Source organism: Rutidosis leptorrhynchoides, chromosome 7, assembly GCF_046630445.1.
Source record: "Rutidosis leptorrhynchoides isolate AG116_Rl617_1_P2 chromosome 7, CSIRO_AGI_Rlap_v1, whole genome shotgun sequence".
Classification (NCBI taxonomy): domain Eukaryota; kingdom Viridiplantae; phylum Streptophyta; class Magnoliopsida; order Asterales; family Asteraceae; genus Rutidosis; species Rutidosis leptorrhynchoides.
This window is the reverse complement of record NC_092339.1, coordinates 8,514,482-8,539,656: the sequence shown is the minus strand read 5'-3', so window position 1 is coordinate 8,539,656 and position 25,175 is coordinate 8,514,482. Positions and strand designations below refer to the sequence as shown.

General features: G+C 34.6%; 1 protein-coding gene across 2 annotated transcripts; it reads right to left on the bottom strand.

Annotated features, from left to right (window-relative positions):
- Positions 1-305: 305 nt before the first annotated feature.
- On the bottom strand, positions 306-5,876 carry LOC139857839 (serine/threonine-protein phosphatase PP-X isozyme 2-like). Of its 2 annotated transcripts, none has more exons than XM_071846676.1 (8): positions 5,422-5,876; positions 4,544-4,696; positions 3,908-3,985; positions 3,749-3,834; positions 1,806-1,881; positions 1,457-1,725; positions 1,283-1,361; positions 306-874 (listed from the first exon to the last, which is right to left on the bottom strand). In XM_071846676.1, the coding sequence occupies exons 1-8, from the start codon at positions 5,560-5,562 to the stop codon at positions 824-826; spliced, it is 933 nt and encodes a 310-aa protein (XP_071702777.1). In that variant the 5' UTR covers positions 5,563-5,876; the 3' UTR covers positions 306-823. The 2 variants fall into 2 exon arrangements, with proteins under 2 accessions (XP_071702777.1, XP_071702778.1); XM_071846677.1 differs by having other exon boundaries at positions 3,908-3,970; positions 5,422-5,874.
- Positions 5,877-25,175: the final 19,299 nt, after the last annotated feature.

The following is a 25,175-nucleotide window of genomic DNA, read 5'->3' as shown; positions in this document are numbered from 1 at the left end:
CGAGTAGTAATTTGATAAATGATATCATAGTTAACATGTAACGACCTCACCAAGAAAACTACTCCCTCCGTCCCTAAATTATTGTCCAGTATTCCATTTTGGGATGTCCCAAATTATTTGTCTACTTCCATAAATAGAAAGGAAAGGAGATATTTCATTGGTGGATCTGGAGAGAGAAGATATTTCATTGGTGGAGAAATAAAGTTAGTGGGATTTTCTAAAACTGTGTGTTTTTTGTCTGGGGACAATTAATCTGGGACGGAGGAGGGAGTATAATTTAATGAAAGGAGACAATGAGATTAATACGTGGTATAAGAAAAATATATGTTTCAATCACTGTGCAGACTCCCATTATGTGCAGAAATTAAGATATAACACAGGCGATTACAAAAATTAAACATTATAAGATCCCCATGACAACTCCCCAATTTAACTTCACTCTCCTAAAGTTTCTTTCACCACCGAAACAGATTGCAACAACGGCGGTTTCACTATAAGTGCATCTTTTGTATGCATACACATTTTAAAGACTAACTACAATCTAACACACATTAAATCCACTTCTAAACACTAGAGGGATAAACCGCATAAGGTGAAAAATGGAATCGAAGAAGTATACCCGTCCAAACAATATTAAGGGATCAGGATACAGTTGGCGCACCAATATATCCGCCCGATCATAAGCCGATGGAAATATTAGTCCACTGATCTTTCGGTATCATGACACGGGTTCAATTTGGAGACATAAATCATCATCATCTTCCTGGTAAATGGATGTAAACCGGATAGCAATAGGTATAGAAATCGAAGGAACCCGATATTATTATAGAAAGTAATCTGGTGGTGGTTTCTTAGCCGGAGCCCCTCTTGAATCCTGCAATTTAAGGTTACCAAATTCATTCATCCTGAATCATATATTATAGTTATAAATTTTCAAAAGGTCGTCATTATGAGTAGAGAAGGTAGTTTCGACACAGTTTAATACTAATTAATATCGGTTGCATCCTATCTCAAATGAGTAAGAAAGGAAGAAAGAAATAGCTAAACGACGAAGAAGTCAAAGTCTGCTATTGTTTTATTCAAACATCTGGATTTGGATCAAGATTATTATAAAAGTGATAATCTTTTTGTGATCAGAATTCAGAATTATCATGTTAATTATTAAGTCAAGCACGGAGAAAAGGCTTTGCATGTACATTAACCTTTCCGCATGCCTATAATGCCACCTTTAATTTGGGAGATGATTTGTTAAAAAGCAGGTACGAATTTTTAAGTAATAAACCTGTGGAGCTGCTTTAAATACTCGGAACTGTTTATTGAGATTCTCATCTAACTCGAGAATCGCAGCTACATTACCACACCTGCAACACAAATTTTAGAATTGTAAATTATACACAATGAATCTTGTCTTGATCAAACATAAAAAGAAAATGAGAGTAATAAAGACGAAATGCACCTGTAACAGTAATTTGGAGCTGACCAAACCGTAACTATCTGGTTATTGAACATCCATTTAAAACCTTCCATTACTAATTGATGTGCACGACAGATATAATCAATATTATTAGTGTGATTAAAAGTGGTAACAACACTGCCACCAAACAAAAAACCAGCACCACGGGGACTCAAACCCCACCCATCCACAATGTCCTCTGGATCGGACCACAGAAGGTCACACATGGCACCATCATGGGGTACTTCTTGCTTTCGATCAATTGTCCGAATCTAGAAAGTTAATTCTGTTGTTATATATTCAAGGTAAAGACTAATGAGTTTGATAAAAAAAATGGGTCAATAGGTCAAACCTGATCTAAGGTGTTGATGTTGGGAGAGAGACCACCATGAACGGAAAATATTTTGTTCTCAATGAGAGCGGACAAACTGTTAAAAAAAGTCATAATTCACAAGCGGCTTAGATATTGCGATTTGAACCAATAATTGTACAACCTAGATATAAATTTTTTCAAAAGTTGCCTATTAACAAAGTTGCCTATTATTAGTTCTCGTTCGAATGACTTCGTTTTGATATCCCCGTTTGCGACTTTGGCCACTTCTTTTCATCGTTTCGCTTGGTTGGAGATGACGGGAATTCCAGTTACTTGTGCTTCGGAGGAGTGCACTAAAAGTGGCAGAGCGATTCGGTGAGGTTATCGCGGTGGCAAATACAACATCGACTTTGGGTAATGTTGTTTCTCTTTTTGCTTTTATTAAGTCGGGTAATACGAAGCATATCCACGATACGATTGAAGTGGATTTGGAGGATACGAAGTGTTCTAGATGTAGTGTGTGGGTTTCTGAAGTTTCAGACCTTGATCGACTTAACCGTATTAATTTCGAGACTTTCGATCAACGTTTGTTGATGTCCACTAATCGATTTGTGGTAACGAGTGGTTCAACTGTTGTGGAGAAGCAAGTTTCTCTTGATAAGAACTCAATTTATTCTTCTCATTGTGACATCTTAAAAGTCGCATCAAATGGATTTGTTGATGCTGGTAATAATGCTTCTATTCAAGGGGTTGGTTCGAATATTGGGAACGATGCGGGTTTAGGTGTTTCGGGTATTAAATTTGGTTCGCTAGAGGTTGAAGAGATTCAAGGGGTGAAGACTAATGTTTCTAAGGTGTGTTATTCGAATGAACTTGGTCTAGGTGTTAGTGGTGTTGTTAATTGTTTGGCCCATGAAGATACTGATGTTTTTGGTGGTAATGATGCTTTCAAAAGTTTGGGAAAAGATATTACTGTTAGTTTAAAAGAGTCTGTTAATGTTGCAACTAGTGATGTTCAAATTGCATTTGCCACTGATTCAACCGAAGGTCCTGTGCCTTTTGATGTTATTGAAAAAAATTTGTGTAACAAAGATGTGTCGGGGTCAAATGATGATAACATTACGTTTGCGGTTAGATTGGATCGATTGAAGAAGGAGAGAAAGAAAAAGAAGGAAGAATTGTTGGCAGAAAGAAAGGTTGAATCGAACGTTGAAAGGCCTAAACCGGTTTTGATCGGTCGTAGTGGAAGATGTTATTGTGATTGTGAGGTTCCCTCGTGTGACGGTTTTTGTAAAGCGTGGTATGTTATGAATAGAGATGTTTCTAGATGTCTACTTAGTGATGCTAACCAAGGTCAAGAAAGAAAGGGAATGAGGCTTCTACTTCGGGTGCTTATAAGCTTAAAGATAACATTGACGACTTGAACTACGGGGACGCAATTCAAAATTTGTTTATGGGTCCTCAAGACGGAAGAGATGGTGGCTTATCGGCAAACGGGAGAGGAAATATGTCCGTGGAGTCTTTAGCGGCATTTGATGTTATGATGACACGTTTGGCCGGTGAGAATGCGCCGGGTGAAGGATCCGCTAATGTGTTATCTTACAAGTTTGAAAATTGGTCTGAAAAGAATTCTTTGAAAGAGACGGTTAATGGAAAATTGAAAAGGGCGGGTCCTCGAGGTTGATTGTTGTGATCTGTCTTATGTTCTTCGTTTGGTTTCTTTCCTTGTATTTCCATGCTTTTTCTCGGTTTTTGTTTGATGTTGTTTGTAGTTTTTTTCGGGATATTAGGGAGGCTCGTTTATAGATAGTTGTTGTGTAGATTGTTGTTTATTAGGTGCGAGCTTCCCCGTTTTCCTCATGTTATTTGTATTCTCTGTTGAGGGCGTTTCCCTTTGGAAAACGACCTCGTTTCTATATGAGTATTCGTTTTTTCGCCAAAAAAAAAAAAAAAAAAAAAAAAAAAAAAAAAAAACTGCAAACCTTAGGTAATCAAATATATCAGTGCAATATCTCCATACATTGACAGAACCGTACTTCCTTGGGCACTCATCATAGAATCCATATACCTACCATATGGAATAGTGGTGAGCTCTAAAAGAAATCAACAAATCAAGCCGATAATTAATCACAATCAGATACCTGAGTGATCTGTCGACTCTCATGATTACCCCTAATCAGTGTTATGCGATCAGGGTACCTAACCTGTTTACGGCAGCCCTTGCTTTATTAAAGAGCATTAAAGAAATAATGATTACAATCATGCAGGATACATGGATCAGCTCATCAGAAATGAAAATTCGCTCAATTACTGAAATGAATTACATGCAAAACCATAGAGAAATTGTATAAAATAGTGATGAAAACCCCTTGGTAAAACAAAGGGTGCTATCTTTCACATGTAAGATTATTTATTAAAACTATAAAAAAAAGGTTATAGATTTACGCCTTGCATCAAGGAATCCTGAACATCATAAAGCATTTACCTATGCAAAGTAAGGGGTACAGTTTAAAAGTTCACCATCACAAGAAAAAATGAAAATAATAATATGAGTGCTGTAGAAAACTGCAAGTTCATGAAAAGGAACTTATATCTATATATACATAGGCTTCAAGAAATTGTTTAGTAGTGAACAGATACATAAAACTTACACCTCATCCATATATTTTTTCCATGAGCAGAACAAGGATATTATATGACATGCAATCTTGGTCTGACAATATTTGTTAATTTGTATAACTATTTAAAAAGAAAACAGAAGAAAAAGCCAACGTTACCTTCAGTGCAAGTAAAAGCAGAAAAGTTTCTACAGAGTAGAAACCTCTATCCACAAAATCTCCAAGAAACAAGTAGTTCGTCTTTGGGCAATCATCACCTACTTTGAATAGCTCTTTCATATCAAAAAATTGCCCATGGATGTCGCCACATATCTATACAACACGAAAACAAGGCCAGAAATAACAAAAGTTACCAAGAGGGTACCCTGAGTAAAAGACATAATTTGAACAAGCAACAAATCAAAACTAGGGGTAATAGCAATCCAGGTATGTAGCTTTCTGGAAACACAACTTCACTTCTTACATAAAATAGAATTTGTTATTAAAAGCAAGGAAGTTTCATCATCCATTGTATCCTAAACTTTGAAGACAAATAAAATCAACATATCAATCGCAAGTGCCTGCTCTGCTTTTATAATCTCTAATATAATAATCATTCTCCTACTACAAATGTCCATTAACCTCAAGTCTTACTCACTTTAATAAGATAATAAACTGAAAGTATTATGTAATCAATCACAACCAATGTTCAGGCTTAATCATATCCACCGTGTACTTTCATAACATCAGGCTGACAAATTTTAAATAAACAGTCAAATCATATAAACCCTAGTTTCAGTTAAAACCACTCAATACAGTACTAACCACATTTCCAGCTAACTAATTTGCAATTCAGTCCAATTATGCAAGTTTTCATAACTGAACAGATACAAAACCCTAAAATTAAGTTGCAGATAGATAGATAGATAGATAGATAGATAGATAGATAGATAGATAGATAGATAGATAGATAGATAGAACGTGTGAATGTGTGTGTATATATACATATACATATACATATATACATATACATAGATATAGTAAGAAAGTAAAGTTACAGTGACGGGAGCATCGACTCTTTGAACGTTACTTTCTTCAACGAGTATTTCCATAGCTTTTAAACAAAGAGCTTTCACTTGAGATTCATTAAGTGGTTCGCAGTTTTTCAGCTGCTCGATTTGCCTGTCTAGGTCTGACATACCTCCACCTCTGGAACGCAAATTAATTAGGGCGGCAGTGGAGTGATCTTTTCTCCGATCGCCGGCTGTTCAAGTTTCAGCCAGATTTTTATGGTGACCTCGAATTTTGTGACTGGTGACTTCACTGAGAGTGAGCACTGAGCACTAATCTCACTGTTATCACTTATTTGTTGGTAGCCTTTTGTATAAATCCCATCATAAAAATCGGATTAGCGTATTTTTCAGTTTTACCAATATACTCCGTATGTACTTATTAAGTACAATGAAGGGGCTGAATTGAAAAGTGAACTTGACACAGGATAAGAGTGTGTTTTTGAAGATTGACGTTAATTCCCTTCCATACTAAAACTCATGCCTTAACTGTGTGACTAACCGTGTAGTTTTAATTCATTTTTATTGCAGTGTTGCGTTTGTGTTTACACTAACTCTTCAAATTCGTTTCAATTTACACAATAGCCCCTCAAGTTTACACTTTTTCAAGGGTAGAAAGTGTAAACATATAATTTTATTAAAATAAAATAAACTAATTCCCCCAAATTTATAACGGGCTCTATCTTCTCGCTCGGTGCGAGTTAAATTTTTCCGAGACTAACGTTCAACTCGAAGGAGTCTCACCAACCCAACGGGACTAACTATACGCGAAACGGACACTTTTTAAAAACGCTTAACACAACGACAGCTCGTATCTTTCTGTTCGCCGCAAGTTAAAATTTTCCGACAGCACAGTTTTGGGTTTGTGTTTACACTACAATCGGCCCCTCAAATTCGTTTCAATTTACACAACAGCCCCTCAAGTTTACACTTTTTCAATGGTAGAAAGTGTAAACATATAATTTTATTAAAATAAAATAAACTAATTCCCCCAAATTTATAACGGGCTTTATCTTCTCGCTCGGTGCGAGTTAAATTTTTCCAAGACTACCGTTCAACTCGAAAGAGTCTCACTAACCCAACGGGACTAACTATACGCGAAACGGACACTTTTTAAAAAACTTTTAACACAACGACAGCCCGTATCTTTCTGTTCGCCGCAAGTTAAAATTTTTCGACAACACCGTTACACTCGAAATTTTTTTATGAACAAAACGAAACAAACTACGTTCGAAACGGACACTTTGAAATGTCCCGTTCATATTGATTATAAACGTTCCATATTAATTGATTTCGTCGCGAGGTTTTGACCTCTATATGAGACGTTTTTCAAAGACTGCATTCATTTTTAAAACAACTATAACCTTTATTTTATCGATAAAGGTTTAAAAAGTATTACGTAGATTATCAAATAATGATAATCTAAAATATACCGTTTACACACGACCATTACATAATGGTTTACAATAAGAATATATTACATCAAAAATAAGTTTCTTGAATGCAGTTTTTACATAATATCATACAAGAACGGACTCCAAATCTTGTTCTTATTTTAGTATGCAACAGCGGAAGCTCTTAATAATCACCTGAGAATAAACATGCTTAAAACGTCAACAAAAATGTTGGTGAGTTATAGGTTTAACCTATATATTATCAAATCATAATAATAGACCACAAGATTTCATATTTCAATATACATCTCATACATAGAGATAAAATTCATTCATATGGTGAACACCTGGTAACCGACATTAACAAGATGCATATAAGAATATCCCCTATCATTCCGGGAAATCCTTCGGACATGATAAAACAACATCGAAGTACTAAAGCATCCGGTACTTTGGATGGGGTTCGTTAGGCCCAATAGATCTATCTTTAGGATTCGCTTCAATTAGTAGATCGGTTTACTAATTCTTAGGTTACCAAGCAAAAGGGGCATATTCGGCTTCGATCATTCACCCATATAATGTAGTTTCAATTACTTATGTCTATTTCATAAAACATTTATAAAACTGCATGTATTCTCATCCCAAAATATTAGATTTTAAAAGTGGGACTATAACTCACTTTCACAGATTTTTACTTCGTCGGGAAGTAAGACTTAGCCACTGGTCGATTCACGAACCTATAACAAATATGTACATATATATCAAAGTATGTTCAAAATATATTTACAACATTTTTACTACGTTTTAATGTTTTAAGTTTATTAAGTCAGCTGTCCTCGTTAGTAACCTACAACTAGTTGTCCACAATTAGATGTACATAAATAAATCGATATATATTATCTTGAATCAATCCATGACCCAGTGTATACACGTCTCAGGCTAAATCACAACTCAAAGTATATATATTTTTGGAATCAACCTCAACCCTGTATAGCTAACTCCAACATTATTGCATATAGAGTGTCTATGGTTGTTCCAAATAATATATATACATGGGTCGATATGATATGTCAAAACATTTGCATACGTGTCTATGGTATCCCAAGATTACATAATATATTATAATACATGTATAATACAATATAAGTTAGCTAGGATAATATTTGTATAGAATTGTTACAATATTTCCCGTAGCTACAACAATCAAAAAATATCCAATTTTGTTTTACCCATAACTTCTTCGTTTTAAATCCATTTTGAGTGAATCAAATTGCTATGGTTTCATATTGAACTCTATTTTATGAATCTAAACATAAAAATTATAGGTTTATAGTCAGAAATATAAGTTACAAGTCATTTTTGTAAGAGGTAGCCATTTTAGTCGAAAGAACGACGTCTTTATGACCATTTTGAAAAACATACTTCCACTTTGAGTTTAACCATGATTTTTGGATATAGTTTCATGTTCATAATAAAAATCATTTTCCCAGAAGAACAACTTTTAAATCAAAGTTTATCATAGTATTTAATTATCAAACCTAAAATAGCCCGCTGTGTTACTACGACGGCGTATGCCCGGTTTTACGGTGTTTTTTGTGTTTCCGGGTTTTAAATCATTAAGTTAGAATATCATATAGATATAGGACATGTGTTTAGTTGATTTTAAAAGTCAAGTTATAAGGATTAACTTTTGTTTGCGAACAAGTTTAGAATTAACTAAACTATGTTCTAGTGATTTCAAGTTTAAACCTTCGAATAAGATAGCTTTATATGTATGAATCGAATGATGTTATGAACATCATTACTACCTCAAGTTTTGTGGATAAACCTATTGGAAAAGAGACAAATGGATCTAGCTTCAAAGGATCTTTGGATGGCTTGAAAGTTCTTGAAGCATAATCATGACACGAAAACAAGTTCAAGTAAGATCATCACTCGAAATAAGATTGTTATAGTTATAGAAATTGAACCAAAGTTTGAATATGAGTATTACCTTAAATTAGAAAGATAACCTACTGTAAATAACAAAGATTTCTTGAGGTTGAATGATCACTTGAGATGGATTTTCAAGATTGGAAGTAAGGTAGTAAACTTGAAAGTGTTTTTGGTGTGTTCTTGAGTAGTTGTTTTGTAGGTTGATCAAAGGTTGGTTTTAGGAGCTAGATTGATGAAGACTTTGTTGAATATGCTGGAGAACTCTTAGAACATCATCATAGAACAAAAGAGAGATCAAATGGATGAAAGAAAGTTGCAAAATGAAAGTGTGTGTGTGTGTGTGTGAAAAAAACGTGAATGAGGGTGATCATATAAGCAAGTTGTATTTTAATTTTTAGTGTAATAATTCTAGCAAGTTGCCAAAATGGTTGGTTCCACAAGTTGATTAATCATTTAAGGCTGCTAAGGAGCAGATTTTTATTGGTATAGATGAATAGTAAATACATCTAAAAGCTGCGTATTGTACGAGTACAAATACGTGTGTATACGAGTAGAGTTTTAGATGAAAATGAATGAGAATGTAATTGTAAGCATTTTTGTTAAGTAGAAGTATCTTGATAAGTGTCTTGAAGTCTTTCAAAAGTGTATGAATACATATTAAAACACTACATGTATATACATTTTAACTGAGTCGTTAAGTCATCGTTAGTCGTTACATGTAAATGTTGTTTTGAAACCTTTAGGTTAACGATCTTGTTAAATGTTGTTAACCCATTGTTTATTATATCTAAAGAGATGTTAAATTATTAAATTATCATGATATTATGATATATTAATATATCTTAGTATGATATATATACAGTTAAATGTTGTTACAACGATAATCGTTACATATATGTCTCGTTTCGAAATCATTAAGTTAGTAGTCTTGTTTTTACATATGTAGTTCATTGTTAATACACTTAATGACATGTTTACTTATCATTTATCATGATTAAACATAGTGTATCAATATCTTAATATGATTCATATGTATTTAGTAAGACGTTGTTATAACGATAATCGTTATATATATCACTTCGAGTTTCTAAATTCAATAAACTCAATTTTATGTATATAACTCATTGTTAAAATACCTAATGCGATACTTACTTATCATAATATCATGTTAACTATATATATAATCATATATATGTCATCATATAGTTTTTACAAGTTTTAACGTTCGTGAATCACCGGTCAACTTGGGTAGTCAATTGTCTATATGAAACCTATTTCAATTAATCAAGTCTTAACAAGTTTGATTGCTTAACATGTTGGAAACACTTAATCATATAAATATCAATTTCATTTAATATATATATAAACATGAAAAAGTTCGGGTCACTACAGTACCTACCCGTTAAATAAATTTCGTCCCGAAATTTTAAGAGTTGGAGGTGTTGACGTATCTTCTGGAAATAAGTGCGGGTATTTCTTCATCATCTGATCTTCTCGTTCCCAGGTGAACTCGGGTCCTCTACGAGCATTCCATCGAACCTTAACAATTGGTATCTTGTTTTGTTTAAGTCTTTTAACCTCACGATCCATTATTTCGACGGGTTCTTCGATGAATTGTAGTTTTTCGTTGATTTGGATTTCGTCTAACAGAATAGTGAGATCTTCTTTAGCAAAACATATCTTCAAATTCGAGACGTGGAAAGTGTTATGTACAGCTGCGAGTTGTTGAGGTAACTCAAGTCGGTAAGCTACTGGTATGACACGATCAATAATCTTTAATGGTCTAATATACCCTGGATTTAATTTCCCTCGTTTATCAAATCGAACAACGCCTTTCCAAGGTGCAACCTTAAGCATGACCATCTCTCCAATTTCAAATTCTATATCTTTTCTTTTAATGTCGGCGTAGCTCTTTTGTCGACTTTGGGCGGTTTTCAACCGTTGTTGAATTTGAATGATCTTCTCGGTAGTTTCTTGTATTATCTCCGGACCCGTAATCTGTCTATCCCCCAATTCACTCCAACAAATTGGAGACCTGCACTTTCTACCATAAAGTGCTTCAAACGGCGCCATCTCAATGCTTGAATGGTAGCTGTTGTTGTAGGAAAATTCTGCTAACGGTAGATGTCGATCCCAACTGTTTCCGAAATCAATAACACATGCTCGTAGCATGTCTTCAAGCATTTGTATCGTCCTTTCGCTCTGCCCATCAGTTTGTGGATGATAGGCAGTACTCATATCTAAACGAGTTCCTAATGCTTGCTGTAATGTCTGCCAGAATCTTGAAATAAATCTGACATCCCTATCAGAGATAATAGAGATTGGTATTCCATGTCTGGAGACGACTTCCTTCAAATACAGTCGTGCTAACTTCTCTGTCATCTTCTCTTATTGGCAGAAAGTGTGCTGATTTGGTGAGACGATCAACTATTACCCAAATAGTATCAAAACCACTTGCAGTCCTTGGCAATTTAGTGATGAAATCCATGGTAATGTTTTCCCATTTCCATTCCGGGATTTCGGGTTGTTGAAGTAGAACTGATGGTTTCTGATGCTCCGCTTTGACTTTAGAACACGTCAAACATTCCCCTACATATTTAGCAACATCGGCTTTCATACCTGGCCACCAAAAATGTTTCTTGAGATCCTTGTACATCTTCCCCGTTCCAGGATGTATTGAGTATATGGTTTTATGAGCTTCTCTAAGTACCATTTCTCTCATATTTCTAAATTTTGGTACCCAAATTCTTTCAGCCCTATACCGGGTTCCGTCTTCCCGAATATTAAGATGCTTCTCTGATCCTTTGGGTATTTCATCCTTTAAATTTCCCTCTTTTAAAACTCCTTGTTGCGCCTCCTTTATTTGAGCAGTAAGGTTAGTGTGAATCATTATATTCATAGCTTTTACTCGAATGGGTTCTCTGTCCTTTATGCTCAAGGCGTCAGCTACCACATTTGTCTTCCCCGGGTGGTAACGAATCTTAAAGTCGTAATCATTCAACAATTCAATCCACCTACGCTGCCTCATATTCAGTTGTTTCTGACTAAATATGTGTTGAAGACTTTTGTGGTCGGTATATATAATACTTTTGACCCCATATAAGTAGTGCCTCCAAGTCTTTAATGCAAAAACAACCGCGCCTAATTCCAAATCATGCATCGTATAATTCTGTTCGTGAATCTTCAATTGTCTAGACGCATAAGCAATTACTTTCGTTCGTTGCATTAATACACAACCGAGACCTTGCTTTAAGGCTTCACAATATATCACAAAATCATCATTCCCTTCAGGTAATGACAATATAGGTGCCGTAGTTAACTTTTTCTTTAACAATTGAAACGCTTTCTCTTGTTCATCTTTCCATTCAAATTTCTTCCCTTTATGCGTTAATGCAGTCAAGGGTTTTGCTATTCTGGAAAAGTCTTGGATGAACCTTCTATAGTAACCAGCTAGTCTTAAAAACTGGCGTATGTGTTTCGGAGTTTTCGGGGTTTCCCACTTTTCAATGGTTTCAATCTTTGCTGGATCCACCTGAATACCTTCTTTGTTCACTATGTGACCGAAGAATTGAAATTCTTCCAACTAAAATGCACACTTTGAAAACTTAGCGTACAGTTTTTCTTTTCTCAGCAACTCTAGCACTTTTCTCAAATGTTCTTCGTGCTCTTGATCATTCTTCGAGTAAATAAGTATGTCATCGATGAAAACAATGACAAACTTGTCAAGATATGGCCCACACAATCGGTTCATGAGGTCCATGAACACAGCTGGTGCGTTAGTCAATCCAAACGGCATAACCATAAACTCGTAATGACTGTAACGCGTCCTAAAAGCAGTCTTTGGAATATCATCCTCCTTCACCCGCATTTGATGATACCCAAAATGTAAATCGATCTTCGAATAAATAGACGAGCCCTGTAGTTGATCAAATAAGTCATCGATTCTCGGTAGTGGGTAGCGGTTCTTGATGGTAAGTTTGTTCAACTCTCGGTAGTTGATACACAACCTGAATGTACCATCTTTCTTCTTGACAAACAAAACAGGAGCTCCCCATGGTGATGTGCTTGGTCGAATGAAACCACGCTCTAAAAGTTCCTGTAACTGACTTTGTAATTCTTTCATTTCGATGGGTGCGAGTCTGTATGGAGCACGAGCTATTGGTGCAGCTCCTGGTACAAGGTCTATTTGAAATTCAACGGATCGATGTGGGGGTAATCCCGGTAATTCTTTCGGAAATACATCGGGAAATTCTTTTGCGACGGGAACATCACTGATGTTCTTTTCTTCAGGTTTAACTTCCTTGATGTGTGCTAGAATGACGTAACAACCTTTTCTTATTAGTTTTTGCGCCTTCAAACTACTAATAAGATTTAATTTCGCGTTGTTCTTTTCTCCGTACACCATTAAAGGTTTTCCTTTTTCACGCATAATGCGAATCGCATTTTTGTAACAAACGACCTCTGCTCTCACCTTTTTCAACCAGTCCATGCCAATTATTACATCAAAACTCCCTAACTCGACTGGTATTAAATCAACTTTAAACATTTCATCCCCTAGTTTAATTTCTCTCTCCCGACATATTTTATCTGCTGAAATTAATTTACCGTTTGCTAATTCGAGTAAAAATTTACTATCCAAAGACGTCAATGGGCAACTTAATTTAGCATAAAATTCTCTACTCATATAGCTTCTATTCGCACCCGAATCAAATAAAACATAAGCAGATTTATCGTCAATAAGAAACGTACTCGTAACAAGCTCCGGGTCTTCCTGTGCTTCTGCCGCATTAATATTGAAAACTCTTCCACGGCCCTGCCCATCAGTATTCCCCTGATTCGGGCAATTTCTAATAATGTGGCTCGGTTTTCCACATTTATAACAAACAGCGTTGGTATTACTTGATCCGACACTATTCGTTTCGGCATTACTTGTTCCGACATTATTTGTTCCTTTAGTTCTATTAAACTTTGGTCCGTAGACCTCACACTTTGTCGCGCTATGATCATTTCTTTTACACCTGTTGCAAAATGTCGTGCAAAACCCCTGATGATTTTCTCTACACCTATGACATGGCTATTTTTGGTTTTTGTTGCCATTATTGTTATTGAGGTTGTTGTTGGGATTGTTATTATTGTTGAAACGGTTGTTGTAGTTGTTGTTGTTGTTGGGATGTTTGTTGTAGTTATTGTTAGGATTGCGGTTATTGTTGCGATTGTTGTTGCGATTGTTGGGATAGTTGTTGCGCTTGTGGTTGTAATTGTTGTTGTTGTTGTTGTACTGGTGACTCTTGTCACCGTTTTTCTCCCACTTCCTCTTGAGTTGTTTCGTGTTGGCTTCTTTGGCCGCCTGCTCTTTAATTCTTCCCTCAATCTGATTTATGAGTTTATGAGCCATTTGACTTGCCTTCTGTATAGAAGCGGGCTCGTGTGAACTCACATCTTCTTGAATCCTTACTGGTAACCCTTTTACAAAAGCGTCGATCTTCTCTTCTTCATCTTCGAATGCTCCCGGACACAATAGGCACAACTCTGTGAATCGTCGTTCATATGTGGTAACGTCGAACCCTTGTGTTCGTAACTCTCTAAGTTATGTCTTGAGTTTATTGACTTCGTTTCTAGGACGATACTGCTAGTTCATCAATTGCTTGAATGCCGACCACGGTAGTGCGTAAGCAGCATTTTGTCCTGCCTGTTCAAGATAGGTGTTCCACCACGTTAACGCAGTACCTGTGAAGGTATGCGTAGCATACTTAACTTTGTCCTCTTCAGTACACTTACTTATGGTAAACACCGATTCGACTTTCTCGGTCCACCGTTTCAATCCAATTGGTCCTTCGGTTCCATCAAATTCCAAAGGTTTGTAGGCAGTGAATTCTTTGTAGGAGCATCCTACACGATTTCTTGCGCCGTTAGCTGCATTGCTAGATTCAGAGTTATTGTTGGTATGTAGCGCAGCCTGTACTGCGGCTATGTTTGCAGCAAGAAAGGTATGAAATTCCTCTTCGCTCATATTCATGGTGTGTCGAGTAGTCGGTGCCATTTCCTTCAAAATAGCCAACTAAATCGAGTTAATCATACAGAATATTAAGAGTAGTCAATAGTATTTCGTAGCATAATATGAACTCATTTATAAAAGTTTTTTCTTCATATTAGCGTTTTATAAGTTTAAATTCGGGTACTACCTACCCGTTAAGTTCATACTTAGTAGCTAATATACAATTCCACTACTACAATTACATATGAAAAACTGATTATAATAATATATCACATACAAATATTCTTCAAACTTACAACTTCGCTATATTACATATAACATGAAATATAGTACACTATGATACAGGACAGTTTTGAAGATAAATCTAGTTAATACGCAAGTTGTTCAGCAAAGGAAATAAAGACACGTAATTCATAAGTCCAGAAACAAGTCATGCATTCTGGTTTTACTAAGACGACTTACCATCCTTGGTCTTGTGGAAAATAACCGTTATGACCATTGGCTAGGCAGCATGTTGTAATGTCGTCAAAAGGACGAGGGTTTCGTAATGTCCATGTGACGATCGCTCAAAATCCACTTGGACGAACACATCATTCATCGATTTCATTGCGAGGTATTTGACCTCTATATGATACGTTTTGTAAACATTGCATTCTTTTGAAAAGGCACACCATAAATGAATATTTAAATCAAAGGTTTTCGACATCTGATGATTTCTACATATAGACAATCACCGTAATATAATAATTTACAATAATACTTCCGTTGACAATGCAGTCAAAATAAGATACATGGTGATGATTTGGTGAATGCAACATTTCCTTGAAAAATATGCCATGTATGACTCCATGCACATAGCTTGTCTAACATATAAGCAAACAGCGGAAGACTTCTAGGAAATCTGAGAATAAACATGCTAACAAGTGTCAACACAAAGGTTGGTGAGTTCATAGTTTTAATGTTGCACATAATCTGTATATAAAGGTGGATCACAAGATTTCAGTTGTTTCATCCAGAAACGTTTATCAAAATATTCTACGAAATTGAGCACCCTGGTAACTAAACTTAACGTATATATAATTTGTACCCTTTGTATAATCATCTTAATAATACACGCAAACCAACGTGTACGCTTCTCAAATAGCATACGTCCGTTAAAAGGCTAGTGCTCTAGCTCGGACGGGGATATCAAGCCCTATGGATCCATATACTACTACTCGCGCCCACCAGTTCTTATAACTGGCAGTTAACAGTTACCAAAGCTAAGGGATTTTTGGTTCAAACTCAGTGTAGAATTTAGTATGTACTTGTATCCATTGCGTTTAAAATAAAGTGCATGTATTCTCAGCCCAAAAATATAGATTGCAAAAGCAATTAAAAAGGGATCAATGAAACTCACGCATATAAATATTGTAAAACAGTTAATAAAGCATTTGCATGTATTCTCAGCCCAAAAATGTAATGAGTAAAAAGGGCAAATGAAACTCACCTTAGCAGCATATAAAGTCGTTCACCAAAATGTGATCGAAACTCGGATTACCAAATAACCGTAGATCTCAACCTAGAGAACATATGTTGGTCAATAAATGTCTATCAAGCTAGGTCAGGTCATAGTGTATCACAATCCTAATGCTCGAGATCGACATACAAAAGTTATCCAAAGTCGTTTCAAAAAGTCAATTTTGACAGTTGTTTAACAAAACGAGACGTACCTTATATAAGGATTCATTTACTCGGTTGGTAATATTCAAAAATCCAATTTATCAATCTCGTAAACAAGTTGTTTAAATCTTAATTGCAGATTCAAAAGCAATTTCAATTAACGTCAATCATAATTCAGTTGATCATATCTTTTAATCCGTTCATCGAATTTATTCGATATCTAAATGAAAAGTTATTGATTTTTCGCCAGCTTTCCAAAAACATGTATATCATATACCTTTTACCAGTAATATATGTATTTAATTTGTGATTCATTATAAACTGTTTAACGACGAAATTTAGCATATAAGCATATATAAATATATATACTCGTGCACTAGATATGGATACACAATTAATGTATAAAAGATAAAATATGAGTGCTTACGTATCAATATTGAGATTCAATATTGTAGGAAAGTACGTAGACGCAACATAGATGATAAACACTAGATTTGATTCACAAATATACCCTCGAACATTACCCATAACCTCCTTGGCAATAACCCATAATTTCCTTAGCTCTATCCCGCTCAAAAACCCATTTTGAAGGTGACACGCTCATAACCTCGTCGTAGTATTTTATGTATATATACTACTAATAATAATATTATAATAAGATTAATAATAATAATATTAATCTTAATAATAATAATAATAATAATAATATAATAAATAATAGTACGGAGGAATGAATCGAGCTTTTATAGTTTGTGGCCTGCTACAGTACCTCATGCGATCGCATGAGTTTTCAGTGTTTTTGCCATGCGATCGCATGGCCGCCTTATCCGTTTTTGTTTGCTAGTTCGTCGACATCGAATAGTGTTACTGTAGCAAAAAGTGTTTACTGTAGCAATAGTGCACTGTAGCAAATAGTGTTTTACTGTAGCAAAGTCGTTTTCACTGTAGTACTGTAGCAAAGTACGGTTTTACTGTAGTAAATAGTGTTTTACCGTAGTAAAGTCGTTTTCACTGTAGCACTGTAGCAAAGTACGGTTTCACTGTAGCAAATAGTGTTTTACTATAGCAAAGTGTGTTTTACTGTAGCAAAGTCATTTTTACTGTAGCAAATAGTGTTTTACTGTAGGAAAGTCAATTTTACTTGTACATATATATATATATATATATATATATATATATATATATATATATATATATATATATATATATATATATATATACATACATATAATTGTTCATGAATCGTCGAGAGCAGTCAAATGTAATTTAATACATGAAACAGTTCTAAAATTTTGAGATTCAACTTCATAGACTTTGCTTATCGTGTCGAAAACATTAAATCATTTAAAGATAAAGTTTAAATTTGGTCAGAAATTTCCGGGTCATCACAGTACCTACCCGTTAAAGAAATTTCGTCCCGAAATTTAAGTGAGGTCGTCATGGCTAACAATAAAAATGTTTTCATGACGAATATGAGTTAATAAATAGAATTTTATCACCGTTGAATAATATGGATAAAACAATCCGATTTCTCGAAGCGTATGAGAGAAGTTATCGTAAAAGAGTGAAATGAAAGAATAGAGATTCGTCTTAACTTTTGACATAGTTACGATTAATTTCCGGAATTTAAGGAATAGAAAATCTTCATAATCTAAATAAGATTTGATTCTTCGGAATTTAAGGAAATTAGGATTTCCTTTGATTAAATGCGTAATCTGCCTCGATTGCTATGTCTGATATTTTGCTATAAATTAACCTCTTCCGTTTCATTTATTCTCACCACTCCTATAATCTTCTTTCTTATTTCATACTTACAAAAGATTTGTGAAAATGCTTCATCCAGTTCTGATTCTTGTTATTTTCTTGGCTATCATATCATTCATTCTTCTTTTTCATCTGCCACCAGAGGAGGTTATTTTCTTCTACTATTACCTTGGGGTTATATTTTTTTTCATTCTCCCGTGTCTTTATATTGCTATACGCATTGATATACATGGTTTGTAATTTCGGGGTTGTTTTCGGGCTTTATATTTTCCATTATATTTCGGAGCTTCATGCTTTCGTTTTCTCTTCCCGACTTTAAGTCAAGCGAATAATGGTCCAGAATTCGTAGGTATGAATTTCGGAATAAACATAATTAATGTTCTAAGAAAGAAACGGTAATGGCACAATCTGACTTGTCAAATTACCAGAATATCCGGAAAAGACCGAATCATCAAGAAATATATTTTCTTGATATATTTAGAGATTATATAGAATGAAAGAGTTATGTAACATGGTTTATGATGAGGGTGTGATCTGTGAACCTTTGTCACGTTCCATTAGAAACTCAACATGACTTACTGTAATATAATTACGTTGATCAAGTGTCATTATATTATACTAACTCATGCTTCAGTTCCCAACATTACTTCAAAACATCCATTTTTTTGAATTTTTCAGATTTTAGAAACTAAAATAGTTTCTTTTATGATGTAACACATATAGCGCGAAGAGGTAATGATTTCGGATAAGAATGGTTTCTAAAAATATCTTCAGAAATATGGAAGATATTTATAATGGGAGATACGATGATATCTTAGAATATTTAAGATAAGATGATGATGAAGAATATTGTCCGCAAAGGTTTTAGAGTAAGGAGCAAGGTATTCGCTAATGATTTCAGCAGACTCTGAATCATTTGGATTCTTTGAAGGTAGATTTAGTCTTTGTGATTTGTCCACAGCCTCCTTCATGGTCTGCTCAATCCGTTTTTCAATTTCAAACCTTCTCTTTTTCTCAGCTTTACCACCATACTATTCTTTATCATTAAACTTTTAACTGTTAAGGTCGTTTACAGTTTTTGCTGCTTCATCAATATTTTTCCAAAATTCGGAGAACTAGTTTCGTAGTTTGGGGTGTTTTTCGGAAACTTCACATTCGAAGTATGTAAGTCCAGGAGGTAGACGTTATATGTACACATATAACTGTTGGCGTAGACGTGCTATAAGATTTCAAAATACTAATTGCTAATTTCCGATAGTTGCTATGGCAATTGCCGTTACAAGATGTGGATGAGTACATGATTCGGTTTCAATGAGTATAAGGATTTTTTGGAAGGTCAAAGATCAATGAAGTTGTTGGTAAATTTACTGCTAATGTGGTGGAACATGAAAGGTTCCCCAATAACGAAAACGTATATGCCAAAATTACAAGTCTGAAAGGTCGTCGTTGACTGGTTGAATGGTTGATAATACTGGATACTTTGAAAAGGAATTGCAAGGTTATTTTCGGTAAAAACAATGCTAAAGGATCTTGCATAGTTTTGAAGTCAAAGTATAGCTTTGAAAGATGTAGAGATCTAAGAAAGATGTCACCGGTTCAGAGTTATGGCTTGGATTCTGATCCGTTGATATCAGAATATGTGATTGAATTTGTATGAAATGATTGTGTATCATTGTGAAGATAGTGAGTATAGTTAATGATTTTTGAATCAAAATTGAAGAATGTACAGTGTAACATATTAATTGTGAACTTAAATATTTCTCGAGTAGTACCTACCCGTTAAAGATTTCACAATTAATACTTTGTACAAAAGAATTTTTATTACCGTCTTTATGAAAATATATGTATGTATATTTTTTTCAAATCTAATACAGATTTAATGAGTTAATATCATATTAAGCTCATTTTATTTTTGACTTGACTTAGAAATGATTAATCTCTAAAACATTAAAGATTACATAATCTTTGTGGAGTATTTCGCTAATGTAATCGATACTTCATTATTTATTCTTATTTATCGGTGAAGGATGTTGATGCTTGTGGAATCTTTGTGAACCTTACAAGGCACAGATGATGTTTTCTGGAAAGTTTCGAGTACATCGAAAATGAAAATGTAAAATCAATTATGTAATTGAATAATACACTTGGTTTATTATGAAATGGAATTCATTAAGTTGAAACAGAGATTGTAGTTAACAATGGTTAAGTTGTTAAGGAAGGATGTACATCATTGAATATTAGTAATATGAACTAACCGAGTAGTACCTACCAGTTAAGATTCACACGTAATAGCTTAGTACGAAAAGATTTATTTTGATTTCAAAATTCATATATATTAAATATACATAAAATTTCTTCAGGGGAAATAAGTTAATACTTCATCGGTTATTGTTGCTGGTATTTCTTGGTAACTACGATGCGTATGACGTTGATGTTCAAGGTACATATTATGATGTTGAGGCTTGCGGTGCGGATGTTGTTGGTGGTGGTAATGGTACTGTTGGTGTTGTTGTCGGTGGTACTGTTGATGCCGGAGATTCTGCTGGTGCTTGTAACCTTTGCACCATATTCTCCAAAGCCACTACCCGAGCGCGAAGCTCGTTGACTTCTTCTACTACACCGGGATGATTGGCGGTTCGGACGAGCGAATGAATAAGATCCAGAATTTGAGAGAGTATATGATCATGACGAGATATTCTGGAGATGAGAGAGAAAATGGTATTACGAATAGGTTCGCCGGTAAGTGCTTCAGGTTCTTCGCCAAGAGGGCAATGTGGTGGATGGAAGGGATCGCCTTCTTCTTGTCTCCAATAATTAAGTAGGCTACGAACCCATCTCCAATTCATCCAGAATAGATGATGGCTAATTAGTTGATCCATTCCGGTTACACTGTCTTCGGAATTCAGGTGAATATCCATATCGGAATAGCTGTCAGAGTTTAAGGAATTTGAACTAGATACGAGATCCATCTTGTATAATTAGGGAGATGATTTTTTTTATATGAATTAGATTATAGAATTTAGTTTGGTATTCTTCAATACATAATTTACATATGTATATATAATACCAAATTCCATAAATCACGGAGAAATTTTCGGAAGATGTCAGGAAAGGTTTACAGTAACAGATACGCTAAGATATGAATTTTGTCTATACACTAGTCATGTAATCAATGCAGTAAAACATGTCTAGACTAGAAATGATAAGCAGGTAATTTCCGACAAAAAATGATAAGCAAAACTTTTGACATGCAGACACGGTCGAAGTCCAGACTTACTAATGCATCCTAACAACTATCAGTTAGACACACTCATGCAAGACCTGGTTCGCTAGGATCAACGCTCTGATACCAACTGTGACGATTGCTCTAAATCCACTTGGACGAACACGTCATTCATCGATTTCATTGCGAGGTATTTGACCTCTATATGATACGTTTTGTAAACATTGCATTCTTTTGAAAAGGCACACCATAAATGAATATTTAAATCAAAGGTTTTCGACATCTGATGATTTCTACATATAGACAATCACCGTAATATAATAATTTACAATAATACTTCCGTTGACAATGCAGTCAAAATAAGATACATGGTGATGATTTGGTGAATGCAACGTTTAATTGAAAAATATGCCATGTATGACTCCATGCACATAGCTTGTCTAACATATAAGCAACCAGCGGAAGACTTCTAGGAAACCTGAGAATAAACATGCTAACAAGTGTCAACACAAAGGTTGGTGAGTTCATAGTTTTAATGTTGCACATAATCTGTATATAAAGGTGGATCACAAGATTTCAGTTGTTTCATCCAGAAACGTTTATCAAAATATTCTACGAAATTGAGCACCCTGGTAACTAAACTTAACGTATATATAATTTGTACCCTTTGTATAATCATCTTAATAATACACGCAAACCAACGTGTACGCTTCTCAAATAGCATACGTCCGTTAAAAGGCTAGTGCTCTAGCTCGGACGGGGATATCAAGCCCTATGGATCCATATACTACTACTCGCACCCACCAGTTCTTATAACTGGCAGTTAACAGTTACCAAAGCTGAGGGATTTTCTGGTCAAACTCAGTGTAGAATTTAGTATGTACTTGTATCCATTGCGTTTAAAATAAAGTGCATGTATTCTTAGCCCAAAAATATAGATTGCAAAAGCAATTAAAAAGGGATCAATGAAACTCACGCATATAAATATTGTAAAACAGTTAATAAAGCATTTGCATATATTCTCAGCCCAAAAATGTAATGGGTAAAAAGGGCAAATGAAACTCACCTTAGCAGCATATAAAGTCGTTCACCAAAATGTGATCGAAACTCGGATTACCAAATAACCGTAGATCTCAACCTAGAGAACATATGTTGGTCAATAAATGTCTATCAAGCTAGGTCAGGTCATAGTGTATCACAATCCTAATGCTCGAGATCAACATACAAAAGTTATCCAAAGTCGTTGATGTGTAATATCGTGTCTATAATTTATATTGGAAAAATGCCGGTTAAAAGATTACTACACACTAACGGGCAGTGTACCCGATCGTGTAATAGTATAAAGTTGGTAATTCCGAAATCGTTCCAAGGACAGTTTTAACGTGAGAATTAAGATTGTAACTAATAAAATAAACTAAGTTAATCTATAAAAATTGAAAGTACGAGATAGTTTGTTTTGTGGCTATTTAACGATTAGCCAAATCAAGATAGATCAAAAGCAAAAGACAATATTTTTGGGTTTTTAAGTTTAAATAAATCAAATAACAGACTCAACGGAAAATAAAGATAGTTTGAATTCAATAGATAAAAGAATGTTCGCCTAGATCTCGTATTCGCAGTGTTGGATGATTTGTTATTAAGCATTAGTTCTATTTATCAATGCACGCAACTACAGAGCCGGTTTACCCAGAGTTCTCTTTTAGCAAACACGTCAAACTAGGATTTATTGGCTTAGGGTTCCCTTTCACCAAAGACCTCTTTCGTTTGTGACTTAGTAATTAACTAACTACAAGATTAAGATTCAATTGGTTACGCGTTCATTCCACACAATTCACCCCTGTTTTATTCAATCAATGTTACCCGGTTTACCCCCTTGGTCCAGTAAGCAACCAATCGGTTAAGACAAATCAATTGGAAATTAGATCACTAAATTGAAACAGGGTCCCTTTGTTCAAACAAGATTCACTAATCAACCTAGTAACAATAATCAACACCTACAAGAATGGTTCTTAATCAAAACTCATAATTATCATGCATTAATCAATAAAACTACAAAGTATCATCCAAACACATGCAAATATTCAATCTAGACAAACATTAAAGACTTAGCCAAAAATCATAGCTAAAACCAAAATAACAATCAAAGTAATAGAAGAATTCATTGTTTTAAACAAATAGATTAACCTAATTAATGGTTGACTCTTGAACGATAAACGGATCGAAACTTGCTTCTGGAATGATTGATGCCTTAGAATGACCTTGGAGTTCTCCAAAGATCACCAAAAATCGTCCAAAAGCTGCCCCAATTCGTCTGGATGGAAGAATGAATAATTAGGGTATTTTTCGGGCCTTTTATACTTGCCAAAATTACCTGAACCGACAGACGGTCGCGCCGCGGCCATAATGGTCGCGCCGCGACATATAATGTAAAATTTCACCCTTCTTAAACCCTGTTCTGATCTAGAAACGCGTTAAACGTCGCGCCGCGGACGCATTTGTCGCACCGCGACAATCAACTAAACCTGGTTCCTTCGTCTCTTTTGCACTCTTTCAATACTAATAATAACTTAAAACCAAACTACCTGATATTTACTTAACATTTCCAACCCATGAGCACCAATAATAATAATCAATTACCAACATGCCTTAAAAGCTTCAAAAACCGCATCTCTTCTACAAATAGCTCTCTAAACTCGAACATTCTCAATATTATCAAAATAAACACCAAATCGTATCCGAACGGACTAAATTATGATCGATATCGCTAAGGAAAACGTGTATAAAATATGCGATATCAGTCGTTTCAAAAAGTCAATTTTGACAGTTGTTTAACAAAACGAGACGTACCTTATATAAGGATTCATTTACTCGGTTGGTAATATTCAAAAATCCAATTTATCAATCTCGTAAACAAGTTGTTTAAATCTTAATTGCAGATTCAAAAGCAATTTCAATTAACGTCAATCATAATTCAGTTGATCATATCTTTTAATCCGTTCATCGAATTTATTCGATATCTAAATGAAAAGTTATTGATTTTTCGCCAGCTTTCCAAAAATATGTATATCATATACCTTTTACCAGTAATATATGTATTTAATTCGTGATTCATTATAAACTGTTTAACGACGAAATTTAGCATATAAGAATATATAAATATATATACTCGTGCACTAGACATGGATACACAATTAATGTATAAAAGATAAAATATGAGTGCTTACGTATCAATATTGAGATTCAATATTGTAGGAAAGTACGTAGACGCAATAGAGATGATAATAATAATAATAATAATAATAATAATAATAATAATAATAATAATAATAATAATAATAATAATAATAATAATAATAATAATAATAATAATATAATATAATAAATAATAAATAATAATACGGAGGAATGAATCGAGCTTTTATAGTATGTGGCCTGCTACAGTACCTCATGCGATCGCATGAGTTTTCAGTGTTTTTGCCATGCGATCGCATGGCCGCCTTATCCGTTTTTGTTTGCTAGTTCGCCGACATCAAATAGTGTTACTGCAGCAAATAGTGTGTACTGTAGCAATAGTGTACTGTAGCAATAGTATTTAATGTAGCAAAGTACGGTTTTACTGTAGCAAATAGTGTTTTATTATAGCAAAGTCGTTTTCACTGTAGCACTGTAGCAAAGTACGGTTTCACTGTAGCAAATAGTGTTTTACTATAGCAAAGTGTGTTTTACTGTAGCAAAGTCATTTTTACTGTAGCAAATAGTGTTTTACTGT